The 21,461-nt window shown below is 41.6% G+C and overlaps 1 protein-coding gene across 2 annotated transcripts in view; it reads left to right on the top strand.

Moving 5' to 3' along the window:
• The window catches only part of rapgef4 (Rap guanine nucleotide exchange factor 4), a 249,649-nt gene that overhangs the window by 134,083 nt on the left and 94,105 nt on the right, over positions 1–21,461 (top strand). For both annotated transcript variants that reach the window (XM_062969187.1, XM_062969188.1), the window contains one exon: positions 18,117–18,223. In XM_062969187.1, coding sequence (XP_062825257.1) covers positions 18,117–18,223 — 107 coding nt within the window. The remainder of the gene's footprint in view (positions 1–18,116; positions 18,224–21,461) is intronic.

Raw genomic sequence — 21,461 nt, 5'->3', positions numbered from 1 at the left:
AAGCAATTTTGTCTTTATCCTGATTAAATATATACAAGAAGTCACAGTAAATATAGTTTTTATTACTTTCTGGAAAATGATAATTTATTATTCTATTAATTGCCATTCACTGTAAAAATGTGGGTTTTTTTGCAACAAATAATGAAACTTCAAAAGAATTATATACAATTTTTTTATTAATGTAAAATATATGTTACCTACATTGAAAGGTACCAACCCATCCCACAAGCCCAAATATAAAACAGTATGTAGGTTGGGTTGCTGTGAGTTTTCTGGGCTGTATGGCCATGTTCCAGAAGCATTTTCTCCTGACGTTTCGTCTGCATCTATGGCAGGCATCTTCAGAGGTTGTGAGGTCTGTTAGAAACTAGGCACGTGGGGTTTATATATCTATGGAATGTAGACTTGTCCACAGCTGCACAGGATATGGTAGACTTCTACAGAGGTGAGAGGATCCCTCTTATCTTTTGCTGAATGTAGCATTTGTTGGATTTTCTTAGTGGGTCTGTAGATAGTTTTGTACACTGTGTTTCTTTATCAGCTTCCCTAAGCAATTCCAACAAAGAATTCCCCCAGGCAGAAAGCAGCCTGGCTTTGACGCTGCAAGGTTATTCAATGCTAATCAAGGTAACCAATTGCTACATTCACACTTGCCTCAAACAGACAAGAGTTCTTTCTCCCATCCTGGACTTTCCACAGATGTATAAACCCCCCTGGCCTAGTTTCCAACAGACCTCATAACCTCTGAGGATGCCTGCCATAGATGTGGGCAAAACATCAGGAAAGACTGCTTCTTGAACATGCCCATGCAGCCCAGAAAACTCACAGCAACCCAGTGATTCCAGCTATGAAAGCCTTTGACAACAGTATGTAGGTTCCTTCAGATCCTGGGCTTTTATGATATTACGAAAGCCTAGGATACACAGAACATGAGAGCCAAGCAATATGGATTACACATACCTTATCAACTTTGCTATTAACATTCCAAGACAACATGGAATTTGTGGTAAGCTAAAAAATAAAGTTTCCCAAGCTCTGCATCCTTTTGTATGTGTCTTAACCAGAAATGTAAACAAGAAATTTAAGCAAATCACAAGTTCCCACTGATGTCACTCTTGAACAGAATATTGCTTGAGAAGATATTGCATCTATGAATCCTTTCCCTTATGGAAGGAATGCTGATGATGTCTAGAGGATCATTCATGCATTATTTCTGCCTTATGGCCAATTGTCCATGTACTGAAATGTTATTAGAGGGAAGCTCCCTATTTTCTCATTTATGCTTGGATTGCGTATGAGGTAGAGGAGGCGTAGTTGTTTTTAGGAAAAGAGATCAGAATAGGTGGCAGGTCATTTTGTTCCATATGTTATTCCAGTTTTAACATTCAGGAAATCAGACAGAACTGTTTTATGCAAGTAAGTGTTGAAGATTAAGGAAGAGCAATGCTAATGTTCTTATAAGGATTCTATTTGCTGCTGAATCACTTTATGGAATTTTGTTATTTATAAGAGTTTGATTTTTTAATGTTACTCTGATGTTAGTTTGTTTTAACATATTTACATTATGCAGTGCACACTTTTAAAAATTAAACTCAAGTAATGTACAGTTCATAGCAGTGGCATGAGTTGTTTGGGCATCTTGATTATCATTAACAATCCAAAAGTAATCCTGAGGACAGCATTTGGGTGGGTGTGGAAACGCATCAGTTTTCCACGTGTCCTCTTAAACTTTAACATTTTCAAGGAATTCATTGTTCAAGCATGTGGGAATTGTTGATTTGAAAAGTATTGCACAGATGCCCTCTTTTTCAGTGGAGTGGGATGCTTATTATACAGCACTGTATCCTTTATGCCGATGTGTAAGAGAAGGGAATGAAGGACCAGAGAAATAATCACATCAGACAAGGCACCAGTGTGATCAGATATAAGCCAGAAATGCATCCTGCACCCTTGAGCCTCTGTCATATTGTTCTGTGTGATTCCATCACAGTCTATAAAGACATGCACACATACACCATTAGCTTTTGCTGTTGGACAATTTCGGGAGGGGGATAATTGCGGAGAGAAACATGGTAGCCTATTTCAAGGTTCAGTTCCTCTGATAAGTCAAGCGCATATGATCAACATGTTTGACGCTTACATTTGAAACAGCCAAATGAATTCCCCTTTGAATCTTGAACAATTATTATTTCAAGTTTAGCAGAAAATTGAAAAAGGAAATTTTAAAAAAAACATGTTTAGATTTGTCTTGTCTGTCATAGTACCTAGCAAAGAGAACTATGAATACCTGTCCTGTAAATAATACTGGAAATTGGTGTTACAGAGTGAAAGCATACTGTGATAAAGACAATAAAATAATCAATAAATACATGGGATAACAATGGCAACCCTTTCTTAGGAAAGACAAGTGGCAAAGATTTCAGACATTAATGGGGCGGGTTAGGAAGTTAACGTGAATTATTATACTGTCTGCTGGATGCTTAGAATCTTGGAAACAGATTCTAAGCACGGGCTAATCACATTTGTCTAAAAGAAAGCCCTTGTAAGTTCCACGGGGCTTATTTCCTGAGTAGGAATTAATAGAGAGCTAGCAAGATGTAATGGTTTGGATGTGGGACTAGGATTCTAAGAGGCCAGGGGCACATCTACATTGTAGAATTAATGTAATCTGACACCACTTTAATGGCCATGCCTCATGCTATGGGATTTGGTAGTTTGGAGAGGCACCAACACACTTTGGCAGAGAAAGTGAAAAATCTTGTAAAACTACAACTCCCACAATTCCATAGCATCAAGCCATATCATTTAAAGTTGTGTGCCAACCTGCTTTAATTCTACAGTATAGATGTGCCCCAGGATTTGAATCAGAAACCCTCTGGATGATCTTGGGCAAGTCACACACTTTAATTTCAGAGGAAGGCACTTGCAAGCTCTGAACAAATTATTGGTTCATCTTTGATTTACTATTTGAAAACTATTTCAAAGCCCATAACAACTCATTGGGATGTAAATCTGTCCTTGTTCCAGGCTCATGTGCTGCAAGCACAAGCATCTGCAGTTTTCCCCTTCCATGCATTTGAGACAAATATATTTATTTATTTATTTATCATGTCAAAAGCAAATTGAGGATACAGTTATGATGTATTTAAAAACACAAGCAAAGTTAAAAACTTGACATTATACTAAATTTCCTTTGACCAGAAGCTGGCCCCTTAGAGTGCCTCTAGTGTCACTGTGAGAAGGTTCTCTATTATGCATGTGGCAGGGCACAGGCTGCATTGTAGTAGATGATCTGTGCTTTGCTCTTCTCCTCACTCGTATGTTGTAGACTCCACTTTGTAGCCCTATTTCCTAAGATTGGCTCTGCATCTTGTGGTGCCAGAGTGTAGTCTATTCAGCACCTTCCAAGTCACCCAGTCTTCCCTGTGCCCAGGAGGAAGTTTTTCATCTGGTATCAGCCATGGATTGAGGTTCCAGGTTTTAGCCTGCCACTTTTGGACTTTCAATTGCTGAGGTGTTTCTGCAAATATCTCTGTAGATCTTAGAAAGCTGTTTCTTGATTTAAGACGTTGGCTTGCTGGCGGATATCAGAACAGAGGATGAGCTGGAGATGTCAATGACTTGGTCCTTTCATTACAGACTGCTACTTCCCAACAGATGTCAGGTGGTGCAATATTGGCTAAACAGTATAATTTCTCCAGTGGTGTAGGGCATAGACATCCTGTGATAATGTGGCATGTCCCGTTAAGAGTCACATCCGCTGTTTTAACATGGTGAGATGTATTCCACAATGGGCATGCATATTCAGAAGGAGAGTAGCAAAGCACAAGGGCAGATGTCTTCACTGTATCTAGTTGTGATTCCCAGGTTGTGCCAGCCAGCTTTCGTATATTATTTCTTTTTGCTTGATAGTCAATCAGTGCTTCTTGTAAGTCAGAGCACAGTCCAGAGTAACTCGCAGGTATTTTGGTGTGCTGCAATGCTCCAATCAGATTCCTTCCCAGGTAATCCTTAGGAGCCCCCGGTGGAGTAGTGGGTTAAAGCCTTGTGACTTGAAGGTTGGGCTGCTGATCTTCAAGCTGCCAGGTTCGAATCCCACCCGGGGAGAGCACAGATGAGCTCCCTCTATCAGCTCCAGCTCCATGCGGGGACATGAGAGAAGCCTCCCACAAGGATGGTAAAACATCAAAAAAATATACGGGCGTCCCATGGGCAATGTCCTTGCAGACGGCCAATTCTCTCACTCCAGAAGCGACTTGCAGTTTCTCAAGTAGCTCCTGACAAAAAAAAGAAAAAAGAAAAAAAGGTAATCCTCAGAGCTCGAGATGTTTGAGACAAATGAGATAATTCTACTCTTGAGAAAGATTTTGCAATTTAGATGATTTTTCTGCAAATGACATACATTGCACAAGTGGCTAAACTAAAAGTTCAAAAGCCCTTCCACTCTACAGAACTATAGTACTGTGATCAGCCCTGATTAGTACTATTTCTTTCTTTCTTTCTTTCTTTCTTTCTTTCTTTCTTTCTTTCTTTCTTTCTTTATTACAATATTTATATCCCGCCCTTCTCACCCAACAGGGGACTTAGGGCGGCTTACAATAAAACGCATATATAAAAAGTATACAGTGCAATATAAATCAGTTAAAAATTATTAACTTATCAGTGTTCATAAAACACATTATAAAATACAGGTAAGCATGTCCAGTTCAAAAAAAAACCTGGGTCTGTCGATTGAGTTCAGCGTACATGATAATAATTAACGCTGCCAATTATTATTCAAAAGCCTGGCCCCATAACCAAGTTTTAACCTTCCTACGGAAGGATAGGAGGGAGGGAGCCTGCCTGACTTCACTGGGGAGGGCGTTCCATAGGCAGGGAGCCACTACTGAAAAAGCCCTGTCTCTCGTCCCTGCCAGCCGCACCTGTGAGGTTGACGGGACCATGAGCAGGGCCTCATTTGATGATCTTAAGCTTCGAGGTGGTACTATGGGCTGTTTTTTAGAGAAAGGAATTGGCAAACCACCTTTGAGTATTCCTTGCCTAAGAAATCATTGTGAAATCCATGAGATTGCCATTAATTGCAAAGTGACTTGAAGGTACATACATACAGAAGGTAGGAAATAATCATTATTCTAGTTTTACAAGGCTGGGATTGGTTGAATCAAAGGGCACATTTATCCTGACCAAGTAAAGTGGGATGAAAGTGGCAGAGGAAGAAGCAAATTGAATGTTCACCTGATCACATGTAAAGCTCAGGAACCTGGTCAAAGCCTGGATGGTGCCTATATGCACTGAGTTCTAAGAGTTCTGAGACTAGGAAATGAACCTCTTCTGGTCCATCTCCTAGTTCCAATGGTAAATTATCACCAGCAATTTCAACGAAGTCCAGTAATAAGCAGTTCCCGCTATGGTTTCCTAGGGCAGATCTACACCAATCAATTAAACTAGGGTTAATCTGACACGGTGTATACTGCATTAGCCCCAAGATGGGGAAGATAGGCAATCCCTCATGGGCGCAAAATATACCCATGTTCAGGGTCTCTACATGTTGCAGAGGTGGGAGGAAGTCGCAATCACCCACAATGCTGGATGTTTTGGGTGGTCGCCTGCTGTTAGCCCCAGCTTCTGCCAAACTAGCAGTTCAAAAACATGCAAATGTGAGTAGATCAATAGGTCTCCGTCGGGAAGGTAACGGCACTCCATGCAGTCATGCCGGCCATATGACCTTGGAGGTGTCTACGGACAAAGCTGGCTCTTTGGATTAGAAAATGAGATGAGTACCAATCCCCAGAGTTGGGAACGACTAGACTTAACATCAGGGGAAACCTTTATATTTACTTATAACTTGCAATGTTATGGAAGCAGAATGTTGTAATGGTTTCACAGAATGACTGGGGACATAGTTGCTGACAGTGTACAGTTTCATTATCAGAAACAGAGCCTCTGCTGTTTGTGTTCCTATTTGTGTGGTGAAAGGTTAGAGGAAGTGTAAGAAAGTGTAATGAGGCAAATAAACTTTGGACTTATTAGATGGTACCAAGTGTATTTTATCGATAATTTACATTTTTATTCCTCTGTGGCTGTGTAGGCTCAAGGCACTGTTTTGCCTGGAGTTGTGATGCTGTTAAGTCACCCCTGTTTATTCACTTTATCCTGTATCAGCTCTGTGCAGTTTTTAGCCACCATGGAGCTGAACCAGGGGGCATCCAATCTAAGTGTTTAATGTCGATGTATCCCTAGTCACCTTAAGGTTTGCAACTTATTACTTTTCTTTCCTTGAAAGAAAACTAAATGTACCCAGGGACAAAGGGGAAATAGTCCTAGTAGACCTGTCACTCCATCCTGTGTTCATAGGGTTATGCCTTCCGGCAACATGAGAATATTTATCTATGCACCTAGGATTTACAATACAAGAATCACATAATCAATCAATCAATTTATTAATGCTCCAACCAATGGTCATATGCATTTACATAAACAAACATCTATACAAATCACTGTAAAATCCAACAGTTAAAAGTAGGATGCAAGCATACAAGCATCACATAAGTAAAATATTAATAATGATTCCTCAAGACAGCATCCGTTTCTTCAGAAAAAAGTCAACTTGGCAACAATAAAAGCGCCCTCACTGATAACTATCTCCAAACATCTGGTGGCATAAGAAGGTCTTTGTGTCTTTGTTTAGGAAGAGTGTTTTGTAGGATAGGCATCAAAGCCGTCAATGCTCCCTTCAGAATACCATGTTATTTTATTTGTGACTTAATATGAACATTTTCTTTTGCCTTTAGTACTGCCTGAGCTGTGCCTTCAGTAAAATTACTGAAAGCTGACAGTGGTTTAAATAAACACCTCATTCAGCATAAAAGGATGCAAATTGGCCTCCCCCTTTTTGGTAGATCAAAATATGTATGGCAAACATGTTCTCCCTACTGGGAGGTGACTGGCAAATGGGCCTCAAATCTCACAAAATACCTTGAATACGGATGCAGGAGTTTCACCTTTTGGGGCACTTCATTCAATTCATGCAAAACAGTTACAGCAGCTGTTTGGCTATAGTAAAGGAGCAAGAAAATGACAGGAAAAATAAGACATCATTAGTGGTATTCCAGTCTTTCTGCCTGTATTTCTGTGCAGACTATATTCTGCCTCAGCATTCTTTTTCTCCTGACCTTGGGCATGACCTGTCATTTTTGGTAATGGTTGTTGCATTTTGTACGTGCATTTATGTATATGTGTGTGTGTTTATAAGAAAGGCACTTGTCATTTGTTTGAAGCAGCAAGGTACAAATCGTTAAATAATGTATGCCTCATGTAGCATTCTAACATATGTCACTTGCATTGATTGCATGAAAAGATTTCAAAAGGACATATTTTATCAGCATTGTGATTAAACAGGGATCACTAAAGCAGAAGCAATGTTTAATTTACTCTTCTTCAAATAAAAGCAGCTTGCCTTATTTATTTTGTGCTCATATGTAAAGCTCTTACACAGAGATCAAAATAGACTTTTTGTAAAATATCTGTCTCCTTTTTAAAGGTGCAGGTAAAACAGCTTTACAGAAATATAATTTTAACATATTTAAAAATTAGAAAGAAAAATGGTTAAGTAGCCTCCTCTCAGGCTCTGCTTCTCATAGGGGCAGTCTTCCCAGACTGCTCTAGGTTAAATAATGAAGAAGACAATACAATTAATACTGCAGAGGAAATTAATATGGAACTTTGGGGTCACTATAAGCTTTCCTTAATCTTACCTAAATGTTTTCAATGTATGTGTAGCATTGGTTGGGAAAAGGCAACTTACTGATCTGAACTCCCAAAAAATCATCTAAAGAATTAATTACATGGTGGTTTACCAGATCCTCTATTTTAATAGAGATCTTTTTGCTGTGTTTTTTCTCTATATTAATTGAAATGTTGTTTTGTTTTTTTCTTGCCTTAGAGCCTAGTTGTCATTCATTGCTGTTCATGGTTTCCATAATCACTTGGAGAATTGCCCTATGACTCTGATTATATCATTTCAGACTTCAAACAATTTGTTTTGCTTCAGTATGTTCATTTTTCTTTCTTCCCTTAAAATTATATTCATCTTTGTTTTTATCAACTTTTTTCATTTCTTTCGTTTGAAAATTTATTTTTCAGACATCTTTCATAGAGCATCACATCCACTTTGTCTAGTTAAAACCATTACAGAGATAACAGGCAACAGATGTGCAACCGGCATAGATGCACTGAAATAATTTATAGTGGGGCAACTAGTCCAGAGATATTCTCCATACTGCTATAGTAATAATACTATAGCAGCAGGCCTGTAGCAGGGAGGGTGTGTGTGTAGGGGTTCAACCCCCCCCCCCGAAAATTTTCAAGTTAAAAAAAAACCTGCCGAAGCTGCTATTCCTTTTTTAATGCTTGCCCAAAGATCACAGAGGAATTTTAAAGAATGGAACAAAGACTTAAGTAACTTTATATGGCAAGGGAAAAAACCCCGAATAAAAATGAAAAATCTAACGGATGATAGGAAAAGAGGAGTCTTTGGTATGCCGGACATAAAAATCTATTACGAGGTTTGTAATTTAATTTGGATTAGGGATTGTTAAAAAATAAGAAAATTCTGAATCTGGAAGGGTTTGAACTATGCAAAGGCTGGCATTCGTATCTCTGGCAAGAGGAAAAAATAAAGGGAAAAAAATGGTAATCATTTTTCAGATCAGCAAATACAAAATTAGAATTTGACATGTGGTGTAGAAAATGGAAAAAGATTGTACCTGCAGAAAAACCATCAAATGCACTAGAAGCATATCTTGTCTGTGATGGACAGTTTTTTCCGAATGTGAAGAAACTTCTTGAGATTTCTGCAACATTGCCAGTGTCAACAACTACAAATGAAAGGTTGTTTTCAACCCTTAAACATTTGAAAACATACAGAAGTAGCACAAAGAGCCAAGAAAGACTGTCTGGACTTGCACTCTTGAGTGTCCACCGAAGTTTATCAATAGAGCCTGTGTATTGACACAGTTTTCAAGTGTTTCTAACAAACATTGTGGTATTCTTTTGTAACTATAAATTAGCAATTAACACTCATTTTCAGTTATTTTAAGACTTGAAACTTTGTAACTAAAATAGAAATTTAATTTAATGAAGTCTATATAAAATATACTTTAAACCATATAATTTATTTATTATTTATTTATTTACATCACTTTTACCCCACCCTTCTCACCCATAGGGACTTAGGGCAGCTTACAACCGTCAGCAATTTACATTGCCCAGAACACATTCAATAAAACAATAACAAAATCAATAAACATTACAACAATACCACATCAATTAAAAACTCTATTAAACTCTAATAAAACATGAATTATAAAATTTTAAAATGCATATGTAGTTAGATTCGTCCACTGACACCTTTCGCGTACGTGTTGATTCAAGCCATATCACCTCAAATATTTACTCCTCGAACACTTAAGCACATAGTCTTCACTGCTTTCCTAAAACCTAGGACAGTCGGGGCTAACACTACTGGGGAGGGCATTCCACAGCCAGGGAGCCACTACCGAGAAGGCCCTGTCCCTCATTCCCACCAGCCGGGCCTGCGAGGCAGGTGGAATCAAGAGCAGGGCCTCACCAGATGATCTTAGGGATCTTGCTGGCTCACATAGGAGGAGATACATTCGGACAAGTAGTTTGGGCCAGAACTGTTTACGGCTTTATAGGTCAAAACCAGCACTTTGAATTGGGCTTGGTCGCATATCGGCAGCCAGTGGAGCTGGCTTAGCAGGGGGGTGGTATGCCCCCTGTATGCTGCTCCAGTTATTAATCTGGCTACTGCCCCTTGTACTAGTTGGAGCTTCCAGGCTGTCTTCAAAGGCAACCCCACGTAGAGAGCGTTGCAGTAGTCCAAACGGGATGTAACAAGAGCATGGACCACCGTGGCCAAGTCCGGCTTCCCAAGGTATGGGCGCAGCTGGTGCACAAGTCTCAGTTGTGTGAAGGCTCCCCTGGCCTCCGCCGAGACCTGGGGTTCCAGGCTCAGCGATGAGTCCAGAAGAACCCCCAGACTGCGAACCTGTGTCTTTGGGGGGGGGGGGGTGCGACCCCATCCAACACAGGTTGCAACCCTATACCCTGTTCAGCCTTATGACTGACCAGGAAGACCTCTGTCTTGTCTGGATTCAGTTGCAATTTGTTCCAGTCCGACACAGCAGCCAAGCACCAGTCCAGGACCTGGACAGCCTCCTTAGTGACAGGTGGAAAGAAGTGACAGAGCTGGACATCGTCTGTGTACAGATGACACCAAACCCCGAAACTCTGGATGATCTCTCCCAGCGGCTTCATGTATATGTTAAATAACATGGGGGACAATACAGGGCCCTGCGGCACCCCACAAGACAAAGGTTGTGCGGCCGGAGTCCCCCAGTGACACCATCTGGGACCGACCCTCCAGGAATGAGCAACACAGTACCTCCAAGTCCCATTCCCATGAGGCGTCCCAGAAGGATACCATATTGAAGGTTGCTGAGAGGTCCAGCGGAACCATCAGGGACACACTCCCCCTGTCCAGCTCGCAGCGTAGATCATCTACTAAGGCGACCAAAGCTGTCTTGGTACCATGCCCCGGCCTGAAGCCAGACTGCACCAGATCTAGATAATCAGTGTCTACCAAGAATGCCTGGAGTTGTGCAGCCACCACACATTCCACGACCTTGCCCAAAAAGGGGAGATTGGAAATAGGCCAAAGGTTATCCAATTGAGTGGGATCCAGTGATGGCTTCTTCAACAGCGGTTTGATCACAGCCAATTTGAGGCTCGCTGGAAATATGCCTTCCCGAAGGGAGGCATTCACCACCACCTTCACCCACTCGGCCAATCCCTCTCTGGCTTGTCTCAGCAGCCAGGATGGGCAGGGGTCTAGGATGCATGTGGTAGCCCTCACCTCTCCAAGCACCTTGTTTACATCCTCAGATTGCACAAATTGAAACAAATCCATCAAAATCCTCGGAGACTGCTGTTAACATGGTGTCAAAGCTAGAACGGATCAAAGCGACTTTGTCCGCAAAGAACCGAGAAAATGCTTCACAGCGGGTTGCCAAGTTGTCAGGGATCCCATCTTGGGAGACGGGATATAACAAACCTCTGACCACTTGGAACAGCTCCTCCAGACGGTTCTTTGCAGATGCATTATTAGCTGCATAGAAGGAGTTCTTTGCAGCATCTATTGCCATGGCATATGCCCTGAGCTAGGAACATAGCCATGTTCGATTTGGCTCGTCCGGCTCTAAAAGCCACATGCTCTCTAGTTCCCTCTTCTTTCGCTTCATCGCTGCCAGCTCCTCGGTAAACCTAGAAGATGGTTTAGCTCGGGTACTTGAGAGATGTTCCAGAGCAATTGTGTCTCCTTGTTCCAGAAAGTGACCAGAGCATCGACAGAATCACCAGCCGAAGTAGTGGGAAACTCCCCAAGAGCCGTCAGGAATCCATCTGGATCCATCAGTCTCCTGGGGCAGACCATTTTAATAGGTCCGCCACCCCTGCAGAGGTTAGGGGGCGCAGCAAGTCAAATCTCATCAGGTGATGGTCAGTCCATGGCAACGGAACGATGGTGAGTTCCTCCACACAGCCACCTTCCTCCTATCCCTGGCAGAAAACCAAGTCAAGTGTGTGCCCTGCTCTGTGAGTTGGGCTAAATACTAATTGAGACAGCCCCATGGTTGCCATGGTGGCAATTAAGACCTGAGCCGCCCCAGAGAGAGTGGTCTTGGCATGGACATTGAAGTCTCCCAGCACTATTAGCCGTTGAGACTCCAATGCCAGGCCTGGGACCACCCCGACTAGCTCAGGCAGGGAGACTGTAGTGCAGCGGGGTGGTTGATACACTAACAGAATCCCTAAACTGTCCCGGCCACCTACCCTCAGATGGGCACATTCAAACAAGGTTGACTGCGGGATGGGGCACCTGGTCAGGGGGATATCCTTATAGACTAATGCAACCCCCCTCCCCACCCTCCAGACCTTGGTTGGTGCTGCACGGTGTAACCTGGTGGACAAAGCTGGGTGAGATTAGCCCCCCCCCCCCCAGCCTCGTCCAACCAGGTCTCCGTTATGCACGCCAGGTCTGCCCGCTCATCCAGGAAAAGATCTTGGATAATCGCTGATTTTCCGCTGACAGACCTGGCATTCAGCAGCGCCACCTTTAGATTGGAGGGACCGCTAGCCTGGGCACCCAAATTTCCTATGTCAGGAGGCTGTTTTAGATCTACAAGAACTGTCCTTCTTTCCCTAGGCCGAATTAAATTATGCCTCCCTTTCCCGTATCTCCCCCGTCCCTTGAATTACTTCAATAGGGGCCACCTGGCCAATGCATGCCCCCCCCCCCCCATGGTCCATCACAGCGATAATACTAGTTGTTAAGTATAAGCAATATCTTATAATACCGCTTCCTCCTTCCACTTCTTTAGGGCCTCTATATATAAGAGGTTCTGTACCTCTCTCTCTTCTATCCTTATAAGTCTAAAGTGATACGTGCCAAATAAAGGGAAGGATTCTTCTGCAGCCTTTAGTAAAGTGCTCAAGTGCGCTACCCACCTTCCCTGCCCCTTAAAATTAATGCCTTAATTAATAGCACAGTTCAAACTCATAACAGGTGTTAAATATGGCAGCACATATAAAACTAAAGTGCATCAGTGCTCGACCTATAGTCTAATACTTAATTTACAAGCAGTTTTTCGGGTCAGCAGGGATTCAGTGGTATGTAAGATAAGGTGGTTCAACTCAGTTCCTCAAGTACATCAATCAAAGTTCTTCCAGTAAAGTGCTACAGTGCTCAAAAGTGCCAGTCCAGCAGAATACTTAATAGGCGGCAATATTGTACAATAAGTGCATACTAGAATAGTCAGTTGATAGAGTTCATAAAATGCTTGGAGGACTGCAGTTTTGTCTAATAAAGTGCTTACAGGTTGTTAGATAAGGTGCTTACAGTCTAGCTTACCACATTGCTACAGCAGTAGTATAATGGCTGTGGCCAGGTCCGATATCGGTAGTAATAGTAGCAAGGCAGTGATGATAACAAGGCAGGCACAGAGGGGTCCCTCTTCACAACTGCCAGTTCCACCCAGCTAACTCAACTAACCACCGAGGGCCTGGCTCTCACAACAGTCACAAGGTGGCAACAATGCAGTAGCGAGGAGTCTGGCAGCAGTAATTCAACAACCAGGGTGGTGGAACAGCGTCCTTGAAACTTTCCACACCACCAGCCCACCCTGAGCAAGGTTGCCCACGCTCTCGATGGGCTCCTCCACTGCTGCGACCCATCGCAAACACAAAGCTAGGGCACCCTTGGAGCACCAATGCCATCCACGCCCCACCAGACACACTGCTTCAGAGAGCCCCAGTGTTCCCGAAGCACTCCTGGCCAGCCTCCATGCACCCCGACCACAGCTGCTCGATGTTTCATACAACCATGCCACTGGCCAACACCATGAGCACCGCCGCCAGGTGGGGGAACATGGATGTTGGGCTGCAGCCAGAGGCAGAATGTTGTTCCTCTACCTTCTTCTTACTCCAGGGTGGTTTTAGAGCTTTTAAAGTCTTCTTTCCCTTGTTACTCACCCACCAGCGTTAGGGAAGGGAGGGAAGGCAGTAGAGTTGCAGCCAGAGGCAGAATGTTGTTAAAGTCAATTCCTCTGCCTTTAAAGTATTTATGTTATGGCACGATAGAACATGCCTGTTACCCTTTGTAGTCTTTTACCTAGGTCATTGCTATCTTAAATGCTGGTTATAAGTTTTAATCCTGGTTTTATCAGTTTTATCTGCTGTTAATTCCACCCACATCGTGTGTTTTAATCAGTTTTGGCTATTTTTGGCCTTACTAACCTTGCATACCTTGTATCTTATGCCATTTAGGGAGCAATAAGGGTCTTTGACTGTAATAAAAATGTTGTTGTGTTATCGAACTACTCTTCATGATTTGCTAAAAAAAGTTTTAACCCCCCCCCCCCGAATTTTTTTTCTGGCTACGGCCTTGTATAGCAATGTTTCTCAACCTAGGGGTTGGGACCCCTGGGGGGGTTGTGAGGGGGGTGTCAGAGGGGTCACCAAAGACCATCCGAAAACAGATATTTCTGATGGTCTTGGGAACCCCTTTGGCAGAGAAGGCTGACGATCTCTGTCTGTCCTCTTCCTTTTTGGAAATATACAGCAAATCCTTTATTAACTACAATTACCATCATGTTGGGCCAGTCCCCCCCCCCCCCCGCCCCAAGTTTGACCAGAAGTTGCTCCTGGGCATCCAAACAAAGTTAAGATACAGGGTAAAATTGCCTATCCCAATTCTACCTCATGTTAGGAAAAAACACACTTTGATGTTTGTGTGTGAACAGCTGAACCAGTTCTGATTTGGAACTGAACAAATACTCTAGTGCATGAAGTATATGTAATGCAGATTAAATTATTTGCCTGATGGCTTTACCACTGTTCATTGTAGATTTATGTAAGTCATTTCTCATCTCTATTAAGAAACTTCCAATTATAAATGTCATGCTAACTGCAAGTACAAATTGAGAATTCCTGAAAAGTTACATTGAATTACGGTACTGGAAGTTGCAAGTAGAATAGTATGGTCAGAATCTTATTGCTAATAGAAATTGTATTGGTTTACCATTAAGTTTGATTTGATGTATCTTTTTTTGTTAGATACAGTGAGTTATTTCCTCTGTATCCCTTCTTTGATCTACCTAGCTCTGGATATGAGGCTTGTTACTTTTATTTATGGATCCGCATATGTTAATGAGATAAATTTTAATTTCTTAGTACAGTCTATATATATAAAAGAGTGATGGAATCCTGGCGACCAACAAAACAACAAAACTAAAGGCCCCCCAACCTCAAAATTTGACAACACAACCCATCATCCACGCCTCTAGGTTGATACAACAAAAAGAAAAGAAAATAAAGTCCTAATTAGAGGGAGAGAAATAATTGTTTTTATCCAATTGCTGCCATTTAGAAGGCTAAGCTCTGCCCACTTGGTCTCCTAGCAACCCACTCAGCCCAGGGGACAGGCAGAGTTCGGCCTCACTTATTTATTTATTTATTTACAGCATTTATATTCCTCCCTTCTCACCCCGAAGGGGACTCAGGGAGGATCACATCACACATATAGGCAAACATTCAATGCCTTTTAACATAGAACAAAGACAAGACAAACATAGGCTCCGAGCGGGCCTCGAACTCATGACCTCCTGGTCAGAGTGATTCATTGCAGCTGGTTGCAGGTTGCTTGCTCTCCAGCCTGCGCCACAGCCCGGAGCACTTAGGCCTCTTCCACACTGCCTATAAAATACAGATTATCAGATTTTAACTGGATTATATGGCAGTGTAGACTCAAGGCCCTTCCACACAGCTATATAACTCATTTAGAATCTTATATTATCTGCTTTGAACTGGATTATCTTGACTCCACACTGTCATATAATCCACTTCAGTGTGCATTTTATCCAGCTGTGTAGAAGGAGCCTCATATAATCCAGTTCTAAGCAGAAAATATAAGATTATAAATATACAGTAGAGTCTCACTTATCCAACATAAATAGGCCGGCAGAACCTGTTGGATAAGTGAATATGTTGGATAATAAGAAGGGGTTCAGGAAAAGCTGATTAAACATCAAATTAGGTAATCATTATACAAATTAAGTACCAAAACATCATATTAGACAACAAATTTGACAGAAAATGTAGTTCCATGTGCAGTAATGCTATGTAGTAATTACTGTATTTACAAATTTACCACTAAAATATCACAATGAATTTAAAACACTGACTACAAAAACATTGACTACTAAAAGGCAGACTGCGTTGGATAATCCAGAACATTGGATAAGTGAATGTTGGATAAGTGAGATTCTACTGTAATATGAAATAATTACTGTGGTAGAATAATACACAACAATGTAATTTCTAAAACCAGGACAGTAAATAAAGACCAACACTCTGAAAGCAGGGAAATTGGGAATTCCACAAAGGAAACAATCAGGGCCAGCTAACACCTCCCAAGAAAGAATTCTTCCAGAAAGGAAGCTGACAACGGAGTGAAGCAGTGTGTATTACCAAAGTTGTTGTTGTTGTTGTTGTTGTTGTTATTATTAATGTGTTGCTGTGAACCGTGAAAATGAATACAATCTGGCCCCAAGTATTCAAAAACACTAAAATCTGAATATATAAAAATTACTGCAGTATCATAAAGCAGAACAATACAATCTCTAAAATCAGAACACTAAATAAAGAACAACACTCTGAAAACAGGGGAATTCCACACAGGAAACAATCAGGGCCAGCTAACAACTCCCAACAAAGTCTTCCCATCACCAAAGTCTGGCAAATCCTGTTTTCTGAGGGCCACAGACAGTAGAAACACATAAAATATCGCAAACAACATCACTCTTAAAACAAGGGAATTCTAGATACGAAACAATCAGGGCCAGCTAACACCTCCCAACAAAAAATTCACTCAGGGAGGAAACACCAGGCTTTAAAGCTGCAAGGCCATTACATGCTAATCATTTCCCCTAATTACAGCATTCATTCAGGTTTGAATCGGGGGCATGGACAGAGCCCCCACTGTTAGCCCCAAAAACATGCAAATGAGAGTAGATGAATAGGTACTGCTCTGGCGGGAAGGTAACAGCGCTCCATGCAGTCATGCCGGCCACATGACCTTGGAGGAGTCTATGGACAACGCCAGCTCTTCGGCTTAGAAATGGAGATGAGCCCCAACCCTCAAAGTCAGACACGACTCAACTTAATATCAGGGGAAAACCTTTACCCTTTACCTTAACTACCACCAATTCCTCAATACTTTATTTCCCATACCACCATACTTCGCCACAGCAACGCGTGGCCAGGCACAGGTAGTAATTATATAATTTCACAACTCCCAGAGAATGATGGAAATCTCACCATATCTGTTGATGCTCAGTATCCCTGCTGTAGTCATACCAAAAAGTTCAGATCAATGCTGAAGACACACTGAAATTGTGATTTTATTTATTTATTTATTTACATCATTTTCTACCCTGCCCTTCTCACTCGTAGGGACTCAGGGCGGCTTACAACAGTCGGCAATTCCATTGTCCCAAAAACACATTCAATAAACAACGGCAGTTCAATAAAACAATAACAATACCAAAATCAATTAAAAATTATATTAAATCTATTAAAAACATGAATTATAAAAAATATTAAAATGCATGAGTAATTAGATTCATCCGCTGACGCCTTTTGCGTACGCCTTGATTCTGCCATATCATCTCAGATATTTATTCCTCAAATGCTTGAGTACACAGCCATGTCTTGACTGCTTTCCTAAAACTTAGGAGTGCCGGGGCTTGTCGAATACTACTGGGGAGAGCATTCCATAGCTGGGGAGCCACTACCGAGAAGGCCCTGTCCCTCGTTCCCAACAGCCAAGCCTGCGAGGCAGGTGGGACCGAGAGCAGGGCCTCTCCAGATGATCTCAACAACCTAGTTGGTTCATAGGAGGAGATACGTCCAGACAAGTAGTTTGGGCCAGAACCGTTTATAAACAAGCTCACACCAATCTTTCCTAAACCTGATGTGTCAGTACAATTCTTATCATCTATAAACTTGCCCAGTGGTCGCAATGATTAGGAATGGTGGTCCATTCCATTTGGAAAGTGCTTGAATTCAGGCCGATGGCTCCAAAGCAACAACATAACACAGAGAAAAAGAATGTGTAGTGCACTTCTCATTTTTCATTTCAGGCAAAGCAGCTCAAACAGAGAATTGCCATTCAGAATTTATTTCATTGTCAACCTCTTGGAAATGTCGGGTTTTCCTCTTGAAATTAAGAAGTGCAAATACCTTGTGGTAGCATCTGAGTACACACAAATCTCTGATCTGTTGTAATATCCTCAGGTTCCGAGGAGATAACCTTGGATCAGACCAAGCAGGCCAAATTTATATACTACACTGTAACATTAAAAACTATCCTAATAATATTCCTGGTATTGTTGAGGGAACTATAAAGAACATTATCTTTCAGGAGACGGTGAAAGCTTAAAATAACATGACTACCTTCTTGTCTGCTCTCTCTCCTCAAGGTTCCATCAGAAAAAATCCTCCGAGCTGGAAAGGTATTACGGACTGCCATTCTCTCCCGGGCACCTCACATGATCAGAGACCGGAAGTATCATCTGAAGACATATCGGTACTTGTGAACAGACTGTATAATATGAGAGACGGGGGAGTGTATAAACACTCTTCTTGTAATATTTAAGTATAGCTTCCAGCCTTCAAATTTCCATTTAGCCAACCTACTTGGCATATTGTGATTATGCTCCAAGCATTCTGGCCATTTGTGTGTGTGTGTGTGTGTGTGTGTGTGTGTGTGTGTGAGGAGTGACTTGAGAAACAGCAAGTTGCTTCTGGCCATCTGCAAGGATATTGCCCAGGGACACCCAGATGTTTTACTGTCCAGTGGGAGGATTCTCTCATGGGAAGCTGGAGCTGACAGATGGGAGTTCACCCCAGATTCGAACTGCCGACCTTTTGGTCAGCAGACCTGCCAGCACAAGGGTTCAACCTATTGCCCCACCGGGGGCTCCTAAATCTGAACGGTAGTCCTAAACCTCTGCCCTGTTTAAGTAGTCAATACTGCATGTATAAACCAAAGACCTGATTCAAGCAAGACATTAGTTCTGGTGGAATCCCACACATCTGTTTTCCTTACATGCCAAATGTTGTGTTTAAACTGAAGCCCTCGCTTGGATTTTCAGAGAGCATTGAATAAAGAATATAGCCCTTTATAAATTTTTGGGCTCCAGCTCCTTCCAGTCCCAGTATAGGTATAAATTTGAGTCCAATCACATGCAGGATGGGTCAGAAATTGAACTACTTAGAACTCAGTGTGCCTTACCTGAGAGCAGATGAATACAAGATTCAGGGTATAGGAAAGTGTTATTTTTTTCCTAAGGTTTGATAGGATTGCACAGTCTGTTTATCTGCATTTTAGCACTTTTTGTGTGGGTGTTTTCGTAGATACAGATCTCTGTTTATTAAATAATTATACACTCATCCTGTTGGTGGCAGCACTGCCTTGTTAAAACAAGTTAGTTTTGTCAATCTGGCATGATAACAATTTCAAACAGCATCAAACTTCCAATGACATTTCTCATCAGCAACTGAATTAAATGCCCTCAAATCCCCAATATGCTCTTTGTATTAAATACATTTGAGTTGGGGTGTTTTTTCTCTCTCATTAGAAACAAAATGGGTTACCAAGATATATTGTAGTCAATCTGCAAAGGTTTGAATTACACTTAACTATTTTCTCAGAACAGCAGAAGGGAAATTAATTTCTATCTACAAGTAATTCTTTGTCTAAGTCTGATTTTTAGAAAGAAATTATAAAACCTATGAGTCACACATTCTTTGTTTCTGTGTTCCCCAAATTAATATAAAGCATCAACAATTAAAATAAATCTCAGAAAGCAGCAACAGGCTATAAGACATTCCATATAATTAAGCAGCAGTCCATAAAGCAACTGCCAAAAGTCCATTGCTCACAGAGGATTAAAACACTGAAATATTAGTGCTCTTTTAGAACAAAAGGTAACATGGAAATGCCTTTAGGGTTTATTTAATGAATAAATAAAACATTCACTGCATAATTAAATGACTATTACAAGGTAGTCAGATTAGCTTCCCTCAAGAGGTCAGTTCAAAATGGTAAACACTAATGGAAAGTATTTCATTTTATTTTAGTTTTTAGACATATTTTGTTTTAAAAATGAACTGGACTCTTTAGATTTGTCTAAACTGCCATATAACACAAAGTGAACCAGAAAACAGTCTTGGATATCCAAAGGACAAAGGTCCTCAGGCTAAAGGTAAAGGTTTTCCTTTGACATTAAGTCTAGTCGTTTTTAAGCCAAATAGTCGGTGTTGTCCATAGACACCTTCAAGGTCATGTGGCCGGCATGACTGCATGGAGCGCCGTTACCTCCCCATCAGAGTGGTACCTATTGATCTATTCACACATGCATGTTTTCGAACTGCTAGGTTGGCAGAAGCTGGGGCTAACAGTGAGAGCTCACTCTGCTCCCCAGATTTGAACCTCCAACCTTTTGGTCAGTGAGTTCAGCAGCTCAATGGTTTAACCCGCTGCGCCACCAGGGGTTCCATAATGTGGGGTAAAGCAGATTGAACCAGATTAACCCCACATTAAGTTAAATCAGAAAATGCATTGGAGTTTTGTCAGTACTCTGGAGTAGCTCTGCATTTGGGCAGGGTGTGGACAGCAGAACAACTTCAAGGCAAACTAGTCTGCTGTCCAAATGGGCCAGCACTGCCACCCGCCTTTTCCCTTTGTTTAGTAATGCAGGGAAAAGGAGGTGAATTGGGCCTGTATTGCTCCCATTGCTCTGGCAGATGACCAGATAGCTCCTGGTAATCACCGGGTGTTTTTACTGACATCTACATCCACATAACCAAAGAAAGGAAGGAAGTGATATCCAGGAGCACTCTGGAGCTCTGTGGAAATCTGCAGCAATGGGGGCAACAGGAAAGGTGAAAGTGACAGTCCAGTTGTGTTGAATCGGTTTGGCCTCGCTGGCCTGGTTGCATTCCCCATCACCACAACCATCTGAATACCTCCATGGCCTCCAGAGCCATTCCAGCGTATTTCTGCTCCAGACTGGCCCCAGGTTTTAGGGTAGGTGTAGATTAGCCCTTATATTGCACTGCTTCAACAAAAGGCATCCCAATCTTGATCAACATGTATCTCCTCTTTGGAATGGCATAAAACATGGGATTGACTGACTCTTGTTTAAAACTTGGGAAATAGACCTTTTGGAAAACAATGCACAGAATCCCTTTCTTTTTTCTTTATTTTCTCCCCCCCCCCCTTTTTTTTTTAATTACTGTCTATCTATATCTCAGTCTGTTTCTGCATAGTTAATTCCATTCAGTCTGTCATTATCACTCTTTTCTTGATACAGAATTTCCCTTAATGCTTCAGTATTATTCTCAGTTTTACATAGAACCAGAAGTTGGTCTCATAAAAGATCACACTTCCATATATATATTATATATATATAATACGATGTTGGCCAACTTTCTTAAGTAATTATCTGTTTGTACAATATGGTAGGGGAATATTTATGAAGATAATATCCCAACCTAATGTTGTAGGTCATACAAGATCATTTTAGTGGTACAAATATTTTTGTCCAGGTCATAATAGAATAAATTAGTTGCTCTTAAGTTAGTTGCCTTGGATACTGTAACATGGCTAACTTGTCCTTCAGTGTGACCTGAGCTGAACCAACTTATTTTGTTTTCAGTCCACTATGTCTCATGTTACATTCATATGAGAAGTTGGAAACATTACCTTTTTGGACTACAACTCCATGAACTTCCCACACTGCTAGCTGGGGATTCTGGGA

This window comes from Anolis carolinensis, chromosome 1, assembly GCF_035594765.1.
Source record: "Anolis carolinensis isolate JA03-04 chromosome 1, rAnoCar3.1.pri, whole genome shotgun sequence".
Lineage (NCBI taxonomy): Eukaryota > Metazoa > Chordata > Lepidosauria > Squamata > Dactyloidae > Anolis > Anolis carolinensis.
The sequence above is the reverse complement of the archived record's forward strand: the minus strand, read 5'-3'. Positions and strand labels throughout refer to the sequence as shown.